Source organism: Dromiciops gliroides, chromosome 6 (genome assembly GCF_019393635.1).
Source record: "Dromiciops gliroides isolate mDroGli1 chromosome 6, mDroGli1.pri, whole genome shotgun sequence".
In the NCBI taxonomy this organism is placed as follows: domain Eukaryota; kingdom Metazoa; phylum Chordata; class Mammalia; order Microbiotheria; family Microbiotheriidae; genus Dromiciops; species Dromiciops gliroides.
The window spans coordinates 222,161,168-222,182,872 of NC_057866.1; the positions used below are offsets into that span (position 1 = coordinate 222,161,168).

Below are 21,705 nucleotides of genomic sequence, written 5' to 3' on the forward strand. Positions count from 1 at the left end.
TCAGACACTTAACACTTACTAGCTGTGTGACCCTGGGCAAGTCACTTAACCCCAATTGCCCCTCAAAAAAACAAACAAAAAAAACCAAAAACAATAAGTTATGGTTTGGGGGGTTCATCTGGGGTCTCCGATTTGGATTTCCCAACATTACTGAGATGGCATTTTTTTTCTTTTTCATGGCTTTACTGGACAGGATGATTTAAGAAAAAAAATGTCTGACCAGGTATATGAACTAACTCTTGTATTGCCCTTTGCTGAAGTACCGATCCCTGATACATTACTGTATACAAGGTAAGTATAATTAATTGTAAGTTGAAAATACCAGTATGGACAGTAAATAAGATACTGATACATAGCAAGGCACTGATTTTGTTAAACGGCATAAAGCATAGGTAAGGGCACATCAATACAAAATTCCCACTTGACTGAATCAAATACTCTCTTCACCATGTTGGAGAGGCAGTGGGAAGCATGCTGCTAGACTTGGAATCAGGAGAAACTTGGATTGGATTGTATTACACCTCCACTATTTACTACCTATGTAACCAGAAATAAGTCTTCACCTCTCTGAGCCTCAATTCTATCACCTATGAGAGGTGGGGAAGGCGGGGAAAGGAAGAACACCTATATTACTCTCATATATTTGTTGTGAGGATAATATGATATTCCATCTCCACAATCTACTGCCCATGGTGAGAATGCTTTCCATCCTTAGCTTAACCTCTTGAAACCCTTTGGTCCCTTAAAGATTCAGCTTAGGTACTACCTCCAAAATGAGGCCATTCTTGATTATTGCCCCAATTATAGATCTGGTATGCCTGGTATTATTTCACTGTGTACATGTGACATCCCAGCAGTAGAATGTAATCTTTTTGTAAATAGGGAATGTATTGGTTTTATTTTTTGTCTGTAAGTCTCTTGCATAAATTCTTGTTATGTTGATCTGAATTGAAGATAGATTCACTACAGCAATAAATAATGATCCAGTCACAAAGTATCCATGCTGAATCTATGTGTGGGAGTCCTATTAATTTTCCTCTTAAGGTAATACTGAATACTTCCTTGGGGGTTAAAAAATGTGCCTTCACTAGTCATTTAAAATTTGTAAATGCCAAAAGCAGATAGGATCCCCTTTGGGTGATTTAGAGGATCTGTGTTGGTCCTCAAATCTGGTCAGAAGACAGACACTTCACTAGGTGCTATAGTGTAGCTGGGTCTGAAGTTTTGTCAGCAAGATTAGAACCTATCTCACCAATGAACAGCTATCTCTGACTACCTGACTACATCCCTAAGCCACATTTAAAAGGCAATTTAATAAAATATACAAAATAGTGATGCCATGGGAAAAAGGACCCAAGGGTCCAGAACTCTTTATCATATGATTCCACTTTGTAGTTGTCCATTCATGGCCTCTGGAACCTGTCTTTAAAAACAGAATTCATTCCACCCATGTGTGGACTGCTTTTCTTCCCTGTTTTGAATTAAGTAGTCAATTAAAATAAAAGAGAATTCTTAAAATATATGCTTGGGTTGGCTGCTTCTTCTTCCTGCTCTTTCACTGTAAATGCCTTAGCCAAGGCCAAAAGGGAGAGAGGAAATAAGTATTTATACAGAACCTACTACATGCCAGGCACTGAGCTAAGCACTTCACAATTATCTCATTTGACCCTTACAGCAACCTTGAGAGATTTTACAGTTGAGGAAGCTGAAACAAACAAAAGTGACTTGTCCAGAGTCACACAGTGAAGAAGTGTCAGAGGTCATATTTGAACTCAGGTTTTCCTGAGTCCAAGCCCAATGCTCTATTCACTGCACCATTTAACTGCCTCAGTGGACAGTACTGGTTCAGAAGGAAGGAAGAGGAAATGTATGGAATAGGTTTGGGCTCAGCTGACTATACAGAAATAGCTAGGTGGCCCAAGGGATGGAGCACTTAGACTTGACATTGAGCGTACTTGCCCTAATGATTGTTTCTTGCTTTGCACACACTCCTATATTTCTATTTTTAAAATGCCAATTAGTTGGGTTTGTGCCGAAATTTTTTTTCAAAATGTACAAGGAGACAAAGTATTCTGCAAGCTAAATAAAGACATTTGAAATATCCAACCATCTTGGAGGTCAGACAACAAAAAAGTTGTTTATATGCGTGTGCATATATATATGTGTGTGTGTGTGTGTGTGCATATATATGTATATGTATATATATATATATACACATACACACGTGTGTGTGTGTGTGTGTGTGTGTGTGTGTGTGTGTGTGTACATTTAGGCTTTGGGGTTTTTTAAAAGATCAACCACTGCCATCAACAACACAATATGTGGTTTTATTAATGAAGTGAAATACTACTCATTTGAAAGATGTCTCTCCCACAGTACGAACTAGTCGTGAAACAGACAAAAGTCACTGTGCCACAGGCATCATCCTCACTTGATTCCATTTACTCTGCTTCCATGACTAAACTAAGGCTAGAAGTTCATTGTAGATAGGCCACATAAAAAGGGACTTTTTAATCCCATCTCTACCCAGCACAGTCACACAGCACCACTTTGGGCAATTCTCTATACTATCCAGAGGATAAAGCTTTGCTCTGCTGATATTAATCTACCTTCTGAGACTCATTTAAAATGATCATCCAATCCAGAATAAAGCATGTAGGGAAGGCAAATTGAAAAAAGAAAGAAAGCTTGAATCCTTGAGAAATTTTTAAGGGGAAAAGAAAGGATCTCTGAGTGACTATGTCTTCAATTGTCAGATTAAAAATTTTCCCATAAAACCCAAGAAATCCTTAAACATGGATCAGATGTAATAAGGGTCAGATTCAGCCCTTTAATGCTCACTTGCTGTTTCAAAAACAAAAACAAACAAGCAAACAAAACCTCAGCAGCCTTTCTAAACAACGGCTGGTTCCTTTTGATTTTTAAGGTTGTTTTGGTTTTTTTAATTCAATCAACCATGTAATAGACACAAAGTATATAACATGTAAGCAAGCATATAGTTTTATTTCTGTAAGAACATTGTATAAAATTCTTTATGGGACTTTGTGACATAGAATCATAAAATGTTGGAATTAGGATTTTTAAAGCTATTGTTCCATTTACACAGAATACAGATGAACTTAAATTTCTCTCTGAAAAAAAATGACTGAAGTGGAAGGAAGGAAGGAAGGAAGGAAGGAAGGAAGGAAGGAAGGAAGGAAGGAAGGAAGGAAGGAAGGAAGGAAGGAAGGAAGGAAGGAAGGAAGGAAGGAAGGAAGGAAGGAAGGAAGACGGGGAAGAAGGGAGGGAGGGAGGGAGGGAGGGAGGGAGGGAAAGAAAGACACTCACCTTGGTCCTTGCCAGCAAGGGGGCTCCTCGTTCTAAAAGAAGTTCCACCACCTGGTCGTGCCCACTCCGTGCTGCACAGTGAAGTGGTGTCAGCCCGTCCTGATAAGAGAATTAAAACATGGCATCAATGGGATGTCCCTTTTTCCTTTTCTTTTTTTTTAACTAATGTTACTAAATCAGTAAACATCCATAATCCCACTTTAGTAAAACAAGAAATCAAAAATTATCCTTCTGGGAATGGGAAAGAAAATATTCACCTCTGTACCTCACCCCCACCAAGATAACTTAATGGATGAAACTCCTTGACCAGTCAGCCAGTTATTTATTCTGAAAGGTCAAAAAGAAAATTGTGTGTTCTCATGAAAGTGTAGATCTTGTCTCTCTTCTCTCCTTCCTCTTTCTCCTCTTGTTTCTCTGCTTGCTTTGGGAATTCCCTGCCTATTGCTTAATTCAGCAATAACCTAAGCATTTTCTGGTAAATGATCCTAGTTCTGCTTGGATCTGCAGTTGTCAGATGAAAATACATCACAGTTATACTGGAAGATATAGTGCAAAAACATCTAAGAAGGGAGAAGTGTGGCAGAGAGAATGGGGGTTGTATTCAAATCAGAACACTCAGAATTGAGAAAACTTTAAAAAGCCCCTGCTTGCTGAGCCTGAAGAAATGTGAACAAAAGATCAAGCCCTTCTTACTAAACCTGCTGTTATAGCAGCTTCTTTCTCAAGTATATGCTGTTAATGAAAAACACCTTAAGTCTGCTCATGCATGGAAATGGGTTAATGAAATAATTCCTCCAAATAATTCTCCAAAATGGGTTAATGAAATAATTCCTATTCCTTGTACTTTTTTTTGTGGGGTAATGAGGGGTTGAATGATTTGCCCAGGGTCTTGTATTTTTTCCCCTATGACCTAGGACAGGGGAAAAGGAGAATGAGGAATAAAGAAGGAATGAGAAGAGATAAAATAGCAAAAATAAAAGACAACAGAAATAAATTCCCATGCACTAAAGTGTGAGCAGGTTTGAGTCTTATTGTAAATTCTGAACACTCAAACAAGCAAGCACTCCCCCAGCACTGAAGCATTCAATGGGAAAATTCTTTCTTTGGAAGAAAATAATTTTTTAAAAAACAGACCTAAGTTTATAATATGATGTTCATCCTTCTAGGCTTAAATAGCAGATAATATTTACATAAGGCACTCACCTGGATCTCTTTTCCTTACTGTCTTTCACCAGGTCACTGCCCCACCCCCAAATCATGAAGGTCTCCCTCCTTACTATGGAATCCACACTTCTTAGACTGGCTTTCAGACCATTCTATGACCTATCTCCAATTTACTATTTTCAGCCTTCTTTCCTGCTTCTTCCCAACATGAACTCTGTTCCAGCCAACTTGGCCTACTCAGTCCCTTCTGAATATGAACACCTTTGCCATTGTGTTTATATAGTTCAAGGGATTGAGAGACAGAAGTTAGAGATGGCCCTTTCATCTCTAACTGAATTCTGTCTACTCTTCTTCTTTTGATTTAATTTATTATTTTTTTTAATTCACTCTTCAGTATCCATCTGGAGTCTTTCTTTCTCTGGGAAATCTTCCCTGATTATATGAGGCAGCTAGAGGGTGCAATGGATTAAGGGCTGAACCAAGAGGGAGGAAACCCAGAGGATAAATCCTGCCTCAGACACAGTGGGACCCTGGGCAAGTAATGGAAGCTCTTCTAGCCTCAGTTTCCTTATATGATTTCCACAGGGTTGTTGTGATGGTCAAAAAGAGACAAGGGAGAAAAGGAACTACCCATTTGATTAATTGCCCACTGTGAGACAGACCCTGTGCTTAGAGCTTTGAAAACCTTAAAGAAGTGATGAAAATGTTAGCTGGGTTATCCACCTCTAGAGAGCTTTCACTCCTGTGAACTCCCAAACCAAACACTTGGCATTTGCTGCCTCAAACAGCTAGTTAGCTTTTATGGGGTTCTTAATGAATTATATGCCCAACTACCTTTGGATTTCTCTGCAGTACTTACAATAGCATCTTGTACATATGTAGTAGGAGCTCAAGAAGAAATTCATGATGGATTACTAGGCACGAGCAGAAGGGGACCTCCAGACGAGCAGTCAAACCTTTGGTAGATCAGAAGTCCTCAATCCTCTACCCCTAATATCCTCCTGCCTCTATTCCTCAAGCCATGAAGAAACCTAGCTGAACAAGGGTTCTCAGAAATTTTTGGTCTCACGATCCCTTTATACTCTTCAAAATATTAAGAACTCCCCGCCCACTCCAAGCTTTGGTTTACAAGGGTGATTTATGTCTATGGATACTCACCATATTGGAAATTACAATGTCTTAGAATTATTATGAAAAACGTTGACCTTGTGGACCCCCTGAAAAACTTGCATGATTTTGAGGACCGTATATATCATGAGAACTATTCCTCTCTACAGAATTGGGAAATTGAACTTTTCTACCAGAGCAGGACATGAGTGAGTAGGGGACCCTCTCAGTTTTTCAGAAGTGAATGGAGCTCTTTAATGAAGCCACCTTATATCAAAGCAAAACTGTGGCTCAACCATATGGGGTCACGTAACTGAATGGGGGGGTCACAAAAATGTGACAACAATAAAAGGTTATGTATACTTATTTTATATACCTACATACCCAGGGTCTCGTAAAAATTTCTCAGGCAAAAAAAAGGGTTGCGGCTGGAAAAAGTTTAAGGAGCCTCATACTTCCCAAAGCTCACAAGAATCCCAGTTATTTGGGGTCCCCCACTGTTAATGCTTAGACAACTGAGTCATTCATGATCACTTCTTGTTATCAGCTTGAAAAAAAAGAATATTGTCAAAACTATAGATCATTTAACCCCACTGTACCCCCCAAATAAAATCCTTTCTTACTGGCTGCATTTCTTTTACTATCTTAATTTCTTCAAAATTCAAATCCTGTGTCACTTTGACAGACTGTCACACACCATCAATACTCCCCTTAAAGGACTTTGCTCACCTCTTACCTAGCCCAGCTCCTTAATCTAAAGACAACTTTTTCTGCCTCTGCCACTAAGATCTTCTCAAGGTGGAGATATTTCCTCCAACTAGGCTTCTTCCTCTGATTTGGCAAGGTCACATCGACAAGTCTACAGGCACTTACTAAATACCAGGTTTCCTGCTTAAACTCTGGCAATACAAATACAAGCACAAAGATAGATATCTCCTCCCCTCAAGGAGCTTAGCTTCTAACTTGGGGGAAAAACACATAAAAGGGGAGGGTGGTGGTAAAAGTAACACCATGGAGCATGGTAGAAAAGTTCAAAGAGTCTGCAGAGGGACTTTAGAAGTTGCCACATGAAGTCGGAGGCCATGTCTACCCCTTCTTAAGTACCAGAGTATCTTTGTTGAATATCCTTTTTATGCTAGGGCTTAGTTAACCTCCTTTTGTTAATTGCTGAATGAACTATGAGTGGCTCATTTTTCATGCCAACAGAAAACCTGAAACCAGCTTGACTCAGGCCTGCCTCTAGATTCCTGTATTACTCTCCCATCCCCCTCCCAGAGAGACATCCCTTATAACAAGAGTTTTTTCTTTAAAAAAAGGAAAAGGCAGGGCAACTATGTGGTGCAGTGGATAGAGCACTGGCCCTGGATTCAGAAGGACCTGAGTTCAATTCTGACCTCAGACACTTAACACTTACTAGCTTTGTGACCCTGGGCAAGACACTTAACCCCAATTGCCTCACACACATATGCAAAAAAAATTTAGAAAGGAAAAGGAGAAAAATCAGCAAAACTGATTTATTCGTCAAAAAAAAATCTGATAATATACATAATGCTCCACATCTACAGACCAGCAACCTCCCACCCCACCCCCCTCCACCTATGCAAAAGAAGAGAGAAAGACATTTTCTCATATTGCTTCTCTGGAGCCAAACCTCTTCTTTGTAGTTTTGAAACATTCATTTTCAGTTGCTTTGAGGGTTTTTTTTTAAAGCATCCAAGTGATACTTGCTAGACTCATTTGATATGAAAAACAAAGCTGTGTCTATCTACTGTCTCCTTTGCGGAACACAAACATCTCTGCATCCTAAAAACAAAAGGTGCAAAAATAATATTCACCCCTATAGGGGGCATGGTGGAGAGGGTGCTAGACTTGGGGGATAGGAAGATGCAGTCAAATGGTACTTCACCTGTGCTCCCCTGGAAAACTTTTCTCAGTTCCTCAGTTTTAGAAATAGCACCTACCTCAAATGATGGTTGTGAGAATCAGATGAGAGAAGACATATGTGTATATACATATATGTGGGTGTATACATTTAAATATATATATACATAACATTATTTGCAAACATGAAAGCATCATACGTATTTAACTATTATTAATATTTTTATCCCTTTGAGATCCTATTTCATCTCTCTCTCTCCCTTTCCATAGACCAGCTAATAGAAAAAATCAGGTACACTTGATCCCTTCAATTCTTCCCACTTGCCACTCACTCCTCAACCCCTTGTAATCAGATCTCTCGCCCCACTGCTTGCCTTAAATAGTTCTCTCCAAGGTTACCAGTAATCACTTAACTTGTAACTCCCATGGCCTTTTCTTACTTCTCAGCTTTTTTTTTTTCACTTCTCTGCAGCTTTTGACACCATTAACCACCCTTTCATCCGGGATATTCTCTCATCTCTTAGCACTTAGGATGATGTTCTTTCCTGGATCCCCTCCTGTCTCGTTCAAATATTCTTCTGCATCCTTTGGCTGATGGTAGGTGTCATGCCAAACCCTGTTCTGCCTGCTCTTCTATCTGTATCTTCTCTTTTATATATAATCAATTTGCTTTCAATGTTCTATATATTTCTGAAAGTATTAACCTACACGTTTAGTTATTTCTTTTTCCGTTTGTTACATATCATTCATGTGACTTTAACCTCTCTGGACCTCAGGTTTTTCTTTCTAAGATGAAGAAATTGGGCTTTACAGCTTCTCAGACCTTGGAGTTCTACAAAGATGGCAGCATAAATCCAGACAATCAGCACTTATTAAGTGATTATTGTGTACCAAGCACTGTGCTAAGCAGTGAGAATAAAAAAACCAGCAAAAACAAGAGCTCATATTCTAATAGGAGTTAGACAAACCTGTCAGCTTCTTTGAATTCATTTCAGATAGAAAATATCCCCAAACCATTTTTAATTTGGGATAAAGCTTATGAGCATGGTAAAAAAATTCAAAAATACACATTTCAAAAAATTGATGATGATGATGATAATGACAACTAGGTGGTACTGTGGATGGATAGTGTGCTGGGTCTGGAGTCAGGAAGACCTGAGTTCAAATCCTACCTCAGATATTTACAAGCTGTATGACCCAGGACAAATCATCTAACCTGTCAGCCTCAGTTTCTTCAAATGTAAAATGGAGTAATGATAGTACCTATCTCTCAAGGTTGTTGTGAGAATTAAATGAGATATTTGTAAAGTGCTTAGCACAGTGCCGGACACATAGTAAGCACTATATAAATGCTTTTGTTGTTGTTCAGTTGGTTTTTAGTCATGCCCAACTCTTTGTGACCCCATTTTTTGGTTTTCTTGGCAAAAATAATGGAATGGTTTGTTATTTCCTTCCCCAGCTCATTTTACAGATGAGGAAACTGAGGAAAACAGGGTTGAGTGACTTGCTCAAGATCACATAGCTACTAAGTGTTAGGGGCCAGATTTGAACTCATAAGGATGAGTCCTCCTGACCTGAAGCCTGGTACTCTATACTATGTACCATCTAGCTCCTCATATAAATGCTAACTTATTATCATTATTATTAAAATTACAGATTTAAAGCGAGAAGGGAACTTAGAGCTTAGATGTCATCTAATAACATTCCTTCAGTTTACAGAAGCCCGAATGTTATTAACTTTGAATTAAATTGTCCAAAATCACATACGTACTAAATAATACAGTCGCCAAGTTTAAAATCCAGCTTCTCTGACTTCAAATCTCTCTCCTCCACCATGCTGATGCCAAATACTTTTTGAAGTTTATAAAAAAGAGGAAAAGGAGATTTTCTATGGATACTTATCTCAATGGTAATCCCACCATAGTGTCATAAGCACTAGTTGTCTAAGGGTGGTTAATGACTCCTGAATGACCCCCTTGCAGGGGGTCCTCCAGATCAAAACTATTTGTATAACTATGCTAACTCATTTTAATTTTTTAAACAGTAAATATCAGTTTCTATAACCCATGTATACAAAAGTTCTTACAGGCAGGGAGGGGATGGGGGTCCTCCTTGATGTTTAAGAGTATGAATGGGTCCTGCTTGAAACATAAAATGGTGGGAACCACTGCCAGAAAGTTATCATTCTAATCAACAATTACAAAGGAAGGGCTATAAGAGTAACATCATTTTGGAGCTCACCATGATCCTATGGCAACAATAATAAGACAATCAATTATTCAAGCATTTATTCAATGCCCACTTCATACATGGCCAGCTCTCTTCCAGATATTGAGAACAACTAAAAAAGTGAAACTGTCCCCATTTTCAAGGGGCTTATCTACCATCACGACCTTCAGTTCCAGTATTTAACTTACTTGCCCTTTAGAGAAAGAAGCAGGTGAATTGTGGTATTGAGTTCAAGCTACCATATCATGTTCCCTTTGAATCAATCCTGAGTGCTTTTAAATCAAATCACAGGTCAGATTGTAGCCATAAAGGTTCTGCCAAAGTATTTTAAAGAAAACTATCCTTGCCTTCCCCTCGAATCCCAGGGTGTGACAGAAAATGAAAAGATAAAGGACCTGAGTAGCCCTGGGCTTCTGAGCATCATTTCCCTCTTGTGATTACCCTCCTAGACACTCTCACTGTTTACTCAGAATCAGCCAAACCAGTTAATGAGTTGTGTGTCTCTTAAAGGAACAGACAACAGTAGTAACAGAGGCTCAAGGGATCTTTCTCACCTTGATAGACATAAGACCTTCACCTTCTTACAACCCTCATTGTCTCCTTAGTTCCTCCTATACTGACCTCTGGTAGAGTTTTCTGAGCCCATATTGGTCTTATCAGCCATAGTCACACACATACCTTGACCCTGACATAGTGATGTCATTGTGGTCCTCTTTGAGAACAAAGGACAACAAACCAACCAGTTCCCTATACTGTCCTTTTTCTCTCTCACCCTTTTCCTGCATGACTTTCACTCACTCTCTCTAGTAACTTGTTAGTGTATTCTTGGAAATATCTTATTATCTGATTCATAATTTTCCAAGGACTTGTATCATTGGAGAAAATAACATGATGTAGAAAAAATTAATTCCTCACATGTGATTTACTACTAGGGAGACAAGTGATGACCTCATCACCAGCTTCCTAACTAAATATCTTCATTTTTGCTTTTCGATCTCTTTGGCACCTATTTCTTCCATCTTCAGAATAGTAAAGAACATAATACAATAGCACTAATGAGGTACATTTCCAATAAATGGTAAGCACGTCAAAAGGATCCTGTTATAATCATAGTTACTTATTGGTTTCATCTCAACCATCTTCTGAAATAATTGCAGTTATTTAAAACAGAACATGATAACGAAATGGAACAGTTTGGCATTAAAAACAGAACAAACAAATCTAAAAGAAGGAAAGGAAGTAGATGCTACTAGGCACCTGAGAGATAGGTAGATTACTTCTACAAATGTGCTTGGAATTTTGATCTAAATTTTCTGTCCCTTAAGCTCAAAAAATGGTATTGGATCATATGTAAGGGAGGAGAGGAAAGAAGAGAGAGAAAGGAAAGGGTGAGAGAGAAAGGAGAGGGGGAAAAGGAGGGAGAGGGGAGAGAAGAGGGAGAAGGGAAGAAAGAAAAGAAAGGAGCAGAGGAATCACAGGGAAGTAGACTGATATGCCCTGTGCAGAAAACCTAGTAGTATTTCTTTAATTAAAGTTCTCAGAGCAATAGTTAAAAGGAAGTCAGGTCACTCCTATGATAGCATGGGGGAAAGATGCCTATATAGCATGCTCTGGTGACCCCACCTAGATTGAAGAGCTCTCACCAACAGGGACAGCAGGAGTCAGGCAGGGGAAGAGCAGCTGGAAGAGTGTTTTTATGACAGATGAAGGAAACTATGGCTGAAAGATATCCCTAGCTTCTTGGGCCAGTCCTGTGCAGGGGAAAGAAAGTCCCTTGTCTTTGGAGGTCACATAATTTCCATGTGCTGACTAGGAAAAGCAGACCAACTGCAGAAACAATTTGTCATTCCTTTGGAGAAACTAAAGAGCCAGGCTAGTATTGCCAACCAGGCAGAAGGCCAACTTATTTCAGAACAGGTGTAGACAGAAGGGGTACCTACATTCTGAGCCAGTATTTTCCTTAGAAAAGTGCTTCATTTTTTAAAAGCACTTCTCATAAAAGTACTTGCTTAAGACTTCGTTTCTTCACCATGCAACTGTGAAGATGACTGCAGTATGAACAATGTTTAAGACTAGTTATTATTCTAGCTGGCTTTCCTGTCCATAAAATAATTTCTATTTGACTACTGTGTAATATGACATTTAAGACTTGCATTCCAATGGACCTACCATGATATGAGCTGCAACATGTCTCTTAGAAGTTGAATGAATTGACTTGCAGGACAGGACTATTTCCCTAGCTATAAAATAGGGGAAATAATACTTCACCCAATCCCCTTCTTCTGACAATCAAATGCAATAATACAATATAACATTGTGTAAAGCATAAAGCACTTTATGAAATGAACTCCAGTTTTTCCTGGATATATCTTGTTTGTACCTAGTTATTTGCATATTGTCTCCCACATTAACCTGTGAGGTCTTTGACAGCCAGAACCGTTTCTTTGCCTTTTCTTTGTTTCTATGGCACTTAGCAAAAGTGCCCAACACATTGGAAGTTGTTCATTTGATTTTACCTGATATGTGATACAGCAGCACATGTTACTAAAATAAAATTACCTAATATATTCACTAAATCATTTAAGTACAAATTTGAAAAAAAAGGTTGCACAGCCCAGTTGGAGATCTCTTAAGACAGACACTGCTAGAAGACAGTTCAAGAAGATAGACTTCCTGTGTTTGGTCTTTGGAGAGATCAGCATTTTTTCAATTTGACAGATTTTTCTTCTTCTTTGCTTCCTTCTACCTCTAAAGAGGGACAATTATTCTTCTGGGTGTGTGGTTTAACTAAAATTAATATGCAGATAATTCAGTAAAGGTACATATTGCTAGGCTACTCTTTCACTTGCTTCCTTAATTGGATTTTAATTGTCTCTAAATGGTTAGTCCTCAGATACAAAAGCAATTAATTTACTCTTATTTTGTTTTCCTTATGCAGCACCTGATTTTGCTGAACATGGAAAAGAAGAATTGGAAAATGTACCTATAATTGACATAGTAAAAGCAGGGAGATGGAGATGGTAATTTAAAGAATATTATTACCACTAAATAGCTTTTCCCCCAAGGATTCTAAATCATTGACAAATTAAAAACAATTCCAGTAAACTCTTGAAAATAATTCCTAAAATAATAATATACTAAAGTGTTGTTGGCTTAATTAAGGGAAAAAGAGGAAATTCTAGAGTCTCAAAGATGCAAGAAAGAAAGCAGCATCACTATTAATTCTGAGGCACCTGGTAGAGAACTTTAGATCTGGAATTAGGAAGAGCTGAGTTCAAATCTATCTTTAGACATTTATAGCTGTTTGATGTTGGACAAATCATTTAACCTCTGTCTCAGTTTCCTCATCTGTAAAATGGGGATAAAAATGGCACCTACTTCTCAAGGTTGTTTTGAGATTTAAATAAGATAATATTTACAAAGCACTCAGCACAGTATCTGGCACATGGTAGGTGCTTAATAAATGATCATTTCCTTCCTTGTTATAGTCCATACACAAAACACTGCTATATTACCTAAAGAAAGTCCAAGACATAACGCTTTTTCCATTTTGCAGCTGAGGTAAAAAAAAAAACCCACAGAAATTCTTTGTTTTTTAAAAATGAAATAAAATATCCCAAAATTTAGAATGATCATATGTTCTAAATTTGGGATGATAGTTCCTGATTTCAAATTTTAGGTTATACCTCTCTTGTCTCCCCAACTTCAAGGAGCACAGAGGCAAAAGACACTTCTGCTTTTTAGTTTTGGAGGGACTGTTTATTTGTTTTTAACTCAGAAGGGTTAGGGTAGAATATAATATATGTTTTCCAAACCTTTGGCAAACTTTTTCTATTCTTATCATTGGAGCCATAGAGGTATTCTAAACTCTCAGGGGAAAAAGGTCTCAATGCAATCCTGCATGATTATGTCTAATCCCCATGGACAGCTGCCAACAAACCTCATGCTGACAATCTCATCTTCCTGGGTTGTCAATCTCTAATGCAACTCAATCCACTTGTGGTGAGGTTGCATATGTCACTTCTTTTATTCTTCTAGGCATCTGAGAACCTTAGAGATTATATGGTCCAAAATTCTCCCTTCACAGATGGTGGAATTGAGGCTCATAGGTAGAGTATAAGGAATTCACCCCAGTTCACACAGCAAGCTAGAAACGGGACAAGAACTCATTTCTACTGAAATGGGAACAGTGACTGTACCATAGTTCCTTCTTGGAGTTTTTATATGCAAATGAATGTGAATAGGGCAAATTATGGTACCTTTGAGATAATTGAAAACATTTATCTTCCCAAGAGTAGTAAAAAGTAATAAATGCTTTACGATAAATGAATACCACAGCTAAGCACTAAAAAAACATTCTTGCTTAAGATTCTTTTGCAGTTACATTGACATGAATTTTGAGAGGCACCTCAAGAGAAAAAGAAAGGGAAGTGCAAAAAGGAAACCAACCAGGTTAGTACTGAAGGAGGAAGTGCCAAAGGGCACACAGGGTGAGCATGCAACTCTACCTACCCCTTCAAAGCCCTGCATCCCTATGATAGCCAACCTAATGCATGCAGACTAAGGAAAAGGAAAGGAAGATGATAAATTCTGATAAATTCTGACACAAAGACATGAGACTCCACAATAGAGCCATCAACAGACAAACAAAACAAAACAAAACAAAACAACAAAAACTGCTCTATAATGTCCCCTGTTGTAGAAAAGTGCCCACAGCTGGCCAGGTCCAAATGCCTTTGAGAAGTAAGATCAGGAAAGCCAGCCAAATCTTTCAGGGATCTGCAAAGTCAAATTCTTTCGCTCTGAGATGGAAGAGGCTTTAGCAGGCTTTAATGAATCTTCCATATGGCATTATTTGATAGGGCCAGATAATGGGAAGCCTCATAGCTTTGAAGAAGGACTGTATTTGAACCTGCTTTCTTCAGAATTCAACTTGGACCTAACTCACAGGCCCCAGGTTCCCAGAAATTCCTTAAACTATGTACCAAATTCTGCAAAAAGAACTCAACTATACCATCATCTTTGAGATTTCAAATCTCATATGGCAACCTTTCCTGACAATATAAACATAAATGTTTTGGAAAGGTGCCATGATTGTCCAGACCTATCCTCAAAGACTTAAACTGAAAAGAAAAAAAAAGCTATGTATTTAAAGGATAGGCATTATTGAATTCTTAAAAGTTATATGTACTCTCAGCAATACAATGGTCCAAAGGACTCATGATGAAAAATGCTCTCCAAATCCAGAAAAGAAAAAAACAACAACTATGGAATCTAGATGCAGATTGAACCATATTATCTCTATTTTTTTGTTTTTCTTTATTTTTTTTGTTTTTCCTTTTTTACTCTGATTCTTCTTGCATAGCATGACTAATTCATAAATATGTTTAATGCAATTGTACATAAAAACCTACACTGGATGGCTTGCTATCTTGGAGAGGGACAAGGAAGGGAGAAAAAATTGAAACTAGAAATCTTATAAAAACAAATGCTGCAGACTATCTCTACATGTACCTGGAAAATAATAAAATACTTCTATGGGGAAAAAAATTATATGTACAAAAATAGAAAGCAAACTTCATTTTATATCAGCAGAAAACAGCCAAGCAAACTAATATATAAGTATATCTGTAGTTACTGTTAACTCATGTGAAATCAGGAGGTTTGAAAATAAATATAATAAATATGAAATTGATGTATTACCTCCCTGTACATGTGAATAATGTTACATGATGAAAAAATATACTTTGACTCCCTAGAATACATTTTATGGAGGCTTTCTCCAAAAGATGATTAAAATATAAAATTGCTTAAGAAAATTGTCTAGAACCACAGAACTATATTGTTATTGTAGTTCAATCATTTCAGTCATGTCTGAGTCTTCATGACACCATTTGGGGTTTTCTTGACAAAAGTACTAGAGTGGTTTGCCATTTCCTTCTCCAGTTCATTTTAGAGATCAGGAAACCAAGGCAAACAAGGCCAAATGACTTGTCCAGGGTCACACAGCTGGCAAATGTCTAAGGATGTATTTGAACTCAGCTCCTCCTGACTCCAGGACCAGCACTGTAACCACTGTGTCATTTAACTGTCCAATTAACTAAATACTAAATAAATACTAATATTGCACTAGGATATAAAAGTAATTTGTTAATGCTATTGCCATATATAATGAAAACCCAAATGAAGTGCATGAATTCTAAGGTTTAGTTTACCACACTGAATGTCTAAGGGGGTGATATTCTGTTTTGAAGGGCCAGGAGTGGGAAAACTTTTATTTAAACACAATTTAAAACTCCTATCTCTTTGATTGCCTTTTGAAGATCCTAGGATCATAGATTTAGGGCAGCAGCAGACCTCTGGGACCACTGAATCCAACACTCTCACCCAAAAGATGAGAAAAAATGAGACATGCTATGTCTATTGCTGCATTCAGACTCATCTTCCTGATGTAAAATCCAGCACTTTATCCTCTAAGCCACCTAGAAGTTTTGAGCAGTATCCAAAAAAGTTCCATTCCTATTAAAAATGGCTTACAAGTGAATACCGGGCTTCTGAGACAGCAGGACACAAAGAAATGATAGAAGGAAAGCAAAGGAGTTCAACACTCACCCTGGTTTTGGCATCGATCTGACCTCCCCGATCCAGTAGGAGCTTCACCATATTTGTGTTTCCCCTTTTGGAAGCCACATGCAGAGGAGTGATTCCATTCTACATCATGGAAAGACCAAATAAAGAGTGTCTTGGGTGGGACAAAAGCAAGAGAGCAATGCCTCTGGATGGAGGCCTTCCCCAGGGCTACCTTTGTTTATTTGTTTGTCTGTTTGTTTGTTTGATTGTTTAATTGTTTAATTGATTGATTGATTGATTTTTAAGGAACTAAGAAGCCCAGGAACCACAGAACTCCACAGTCAGCAGCTATGAGAAATAAAACAGAACCACTGATTCACTGAACAGAATTCTGTCAATAACAAGAATTTACCAATGAGATGCATTGGTGGAATAAGCAAATAGTATAACATGTTCATCCAGAGACAAAGGGAACACTCTTGCCCCTATAAAAATCTTCCTGTTCAAGAATCTTAACTAGATTCAAATTCTAAATTACTGTCCATTTTCCTTCTTATAGTACTGATTTCCTTAGTATTTCTGAGCTCTTAAGGCTAATTTTTTAAAAAATACATATACATTTTTAAAAATTCATTTTCATAGGAAAATATAATCCTTTAAAAGGCATTTTTCTCCAAAATGACTCAGCACAAAATACAATTTAATTTGAAAATAAAATAAAACAAATGAAGGTTCAAAGGAGAAGAAATCTGAGGACATATAGGGCATACCTACCAACAGCATTTATGAATTTTGCTGGCTACTATCTATAATAATGTCAAAGCATTATTTCTACATTTGACTTCCCATAAGTTTATTTGCCCTTTAATTTTATCCTGAAATTTCAGTTTTGTTCAAATAACCCTTTTTATCACTGAAACATATTGTAGATCATTACAACAAAAATGAAAAAAATCAAATATATGTGTGTACATAAAATTTACTGCCTATGCTATATGTGTATTATGTATCAATTTCAATGATACATTTGAACATTATCCCTAGGGTTCCTTAAAACAAATAGCTTTATGTGGAAGAGGATATACTATATATCATCCTCAAATAACATTTATTACAAGTTAATTGTGTACATGTCCTGTACTCCATAGCTGTCTAACTTTGGTTAAGGTTGGTAATATGAATCTCTAAAGACCACACTGATTGGTGAATCATTACATTAGCAGGAAGAAAAGAAATGATACCTTTGAATAAACCAAATAAACACTATTCTGTTTACTTTCATTTATGTCCCCATTAGCCACCACCCAGAAAGGGAATTCCAATCCATACCCTGGCTGTGAAGTCCACAGCAGCTCCTCGGTTAAGAAGAAGTGTTGCCACATTGACGTTTCCATAGTGTGCGGCTATGTGCAATGGGGTAAAACCACTCTATAGAAAACAAACAGAATAGAGATCAGTAAAGGGATGCAGCATCCTAAGGAGAATAGTGACAGAATGAAGGCAAGCTTTGGCCAGAGTACCCTATGGCTGCAGTCTACCTAACATATTTGTGACAGTTCAGATGAGAAAATGTGTAAAATAGCTTACCATATTACTTGAAAGTCTGTGATGTCCCAATGGATTCCTACTTACTTATGAAATCTGTTCCTATGGAATATTATTTCTTCTTTTGACTTTAATAATGATAGAAGGATTTTATTTCCTCCAATGATGTGATGTAAACAATGAGTGTATTAGGGATGAAAATATTTAGCTAAAATACCAAAATGAGTGAAATGAACAAAAATAATGAATGGAAAATAACAAGCAATTTCTTCAAATGGAGAACTCAAAAATTTTTTGCTACCATCTCTGCCTGAATGGCAATTATCAACAATTTATTTAGAACAAAAAAGCCATCTTGAATAAATTCTTTGAAGAAATTTCTATGATTTCTATGAAAGAAGGATAGGTATTCCATTTTCCACTGATTTTCCATCATGGACCTATCTCCCTTTCCAAGAAGAGCTCCATACCATCTTTAATTAGGCTCCTACTGCATAATGCCAAAACAAGGAGAAACTTCAGCCAAATGAGTTATTTAGCATGATAGTTAAATAAACAAGCAATAAAAAACTAAACAAATAAGCAATTAAAATACTCTTTAAATTAATGCATTTTTAAAAAAATGAATTCTGTCAACCTAATTATTGGAGCCACATAATCTTTAGAGAATGAATTTTATGTTTTGAAAGTGAAAGCATCCTGTACAGCATAAAAAAAGGTTAGCTCTGTGCGTGTGTGTGTGTCTGTGTGTTGTCTTTTGGCTATATTCAAAATAAGAAACTATGCCATTTCCACATCAGAAAAAAACACATTAAATATTGTTTGATTCAAGATCATAACAACATAATTATTTTGACTTAATTCTTTCCTTTGCATTATGGAAATATAACATAATCACTAGCCAAATTAGCTATTCAAACGTTATTTCCTATTGTTTCATTTGCTTAAATAAAAACTTGAACATGAATAGGTAAAATAACTTGAATAAGATTCTAAACCTCAACCAGAGTTCTTTCCTGTACATACTTTCAATACATAATTTCAGTGTTTTAATTTATAAGAGATTTATTTGAATATGAATACAGTCACATTCTGATTTGAATGGGTGATTAAATAATTCAGTCTGTAAACATCAACTAGAGATACATTGGGGAATCCTTTTAAGAGACATTCTTTTGCATCAGCAAAATCACTTGCAAGGAAATTTGGAAGTTCATAAAACCAAGGATGCACACTAGGAAATTGTATCTATAAATGTCATAATGTCCAACGTTAAAATAAAGATCCCCCCCAATAGAATCCTTATATCAGGCTATTTAATCTGCTCCATCTTTCTGATTTGGAAAGTACCTAAGTGACAGAATTTTCTTATCAGTTTTCATCCAGATGCTTAATGTCACATAAACATACCCAATATGTGAATTCACCTGACTTGGATTCAATATTCATCGAATCCTGCTGAGTCATTTCAAAATCATCTGCAATATACTGAAATTTTCTGTTTCATTTGCAGAAACACAACCCAAAGCTACACTTTTTATCCATTATGATTATCATTGAGAATGTCTTATTTGGATTCAGGAAGGAGGGAGAATAAGCATTTATATAGTACCTACTATGTGTCTGACAATCTATTAAGCATTTTACAAATATTATCCTTATAGAACAAGGAAACTCATGTAGAGAAGCTATCTCCAGGTATATCTGGAAAAAAAGACAGAAAAACTCCTACCTGGAGCCCAGATGAAGGGCTTTCTCTTCTATTCAACTGTGTTATTTCACAGGAATATGAACTGACATCCCCTTTCTAATCAGACAAAAGAGGTGTCGTCTTACTATTGTTTTTTATTGATATTTCTTCCAATATATATGAGCATGACAAATTGGTAGCTACTGGTTTAATAGAATGATATCTGCCTACAAATATTTTGAAATTTAAAAACAATAGTCAGTGATAATGAAGATGCCACAAATGTTCATTTTCAGAGGTTTTTTAGCCTTTTTAACATGGTTAGAGAAATGTGGCTTCTTCCAATCCCCCAATTTGGTCTAGGCTTACTGGGATACATAGGATCACAAGATTCACATCGGGAATGGACATTAGAGATTATATAGTTGAGATCCTTCATTTTACAGATTAGAATACTGAGGCCCAGTGAGAGAAAACAACTTGGCCCAGGGTCAATGATAGTAAAAAAGCAGAACTACAATTTGAACCCAAGGCATCCGTTTCCAAATGACGTGTTTTTCTTAATTTCTCACCTTTAGTGTTATATACAAACCAATGGAAAACCTCTTTGAAAGTAAAATTGGCATATGTAAATATAATATTTTTATGAATCACTAAGTGTTTAAATAGCCTCAAGTTCATAATCCATAGCCTAAGAAACAAGACCTTTGAATTAGATAGAAAGGTGTGCCAATCACAGAAACATGGGTCTTCTATGTTCAAAGAATGTTGATCAGACATTACATTTTTGTTTCCATAGTAAAGACGGCAGCCCAAAATATTTTGAACAAAAATGTTTGAGTCAGTGACTCATACACAAACATGGTCAAATGTGCTAGGAAAGAATAGAAATGTGACCATCAGCCTTCTGAACTGATTGTCTCTGCTGGTTGTAAAGGGTTAGTTTGGTACATGGAAAAACAGATTAAGCCATTATATGTGTTTTAGGACTTGAGAATATAAAGCTGAATGATCATGATCAAGTGGAGTGAATGGTCAAGTTCATTATATGCCCAAATGAACCATTGATATACAATACAGTTTGATGAAGAGGCTACAAAAATAGCAACATGAAAGTATGATACAGAAACTCCCTGTTTTACTTTGTTTAATTGCTTGCATAAAAATTGTCAGTAATAACGATCAGAGGTCATACCTCTTCTTAGAAATAGGAGAGCACTAGTGGGGACACAACTTGGTAAAACCATGCTCAGTATTTCCTACACTTTGATAAAAGCACATGTGTGTGTATATATACAAATACATCTGTGATAAAAGCACATATGTGTGTCTGAACATGTATAAATTTCTGTATATACACATAGATGTGTCTATTGTACATATATGCATGTATATATATAATATTGTATATATGTGTGTGTGTCTGTGTGTCTATCTCTATATCAGAATAAATAGATGTACATAGTGTGGGTATTGTGCATACCCCAGGCAAGTCATTTAATTTCTCAGTATTCTTGGCTATTCTAAGACTATAAGTTACAGAGAAGGTGTCAATCTTCAATAATAGTGGGAGTTTCCATCTAAGACTAGAGCTTTCCTATACCAAGGAGACCACAGTTCTCATTCCTATCCCCTATCGTATTTTTTTCAAGGATAGGAAAGTCTAAAAAACTCCATTCCCTACTAATGGGTCTTCCAATTATTAGTATGAATTAGTGAGCATTTGCTGTAAATGGACAAGAATGAAAACAATATGGATCTTTGTATATTCACAATACTGTACCTCGGTTGTCCTATTCACCATCATCTGAAGCAATGTTTGGGAAAAAGAGGGAAGATGTTACAAAGAGATTAAGAAGACAATTATTTCACTCAATGCAATCAGGCACATTGTTTTGGCTAGACTAAACATATGCACTGGCACTAAATACATCAAATCTTCTTATTTAATAAAGAAAAAACTAATATTACATCTGCTCTTTCCTAACAAAAACAGATTTCCAAAGACATGAATTTTCCTGAGAAATGCCTCATATTTAGTTTTTCTATTACTTTCTAGAAAAGTCTTTTAAAAATATGCTGTGGCTATTTGCTGTTTATGACAAGAATTGATTTTCCATTATCACTGGACTCAGTAGATATCAATTCATAAAGGATACCTAGAAACCTGAGCATCCCTTGTTGCAAGGGTC

General features: G+C 36.8%; 1 protein-coding gene across 1 annotated transcript in view; it reads right to left on the reverse strand.

Annotated features, from left to right (window-relative positions):
* The window catches only part of ANK2 (ankyrin 2), a 340,193-nt gene that overhangs the window by 148,260 nt on the left and 170,228 nt on the right, over positions 1-21,705 (reverse strand). The window contains 4 exon segments of the mRNA XM_043969828.1: positions 3,328-3,426; positions 16,321-16,419; positions 17,608-17,706; positions 21,297-21,320. Coding sequence (XP_043825763.1) covers positions 3,328-3,426; positions 16,321-16,419; positions 17,608-17,706; positions 21,297-21,320 — 321 coding nt within the window.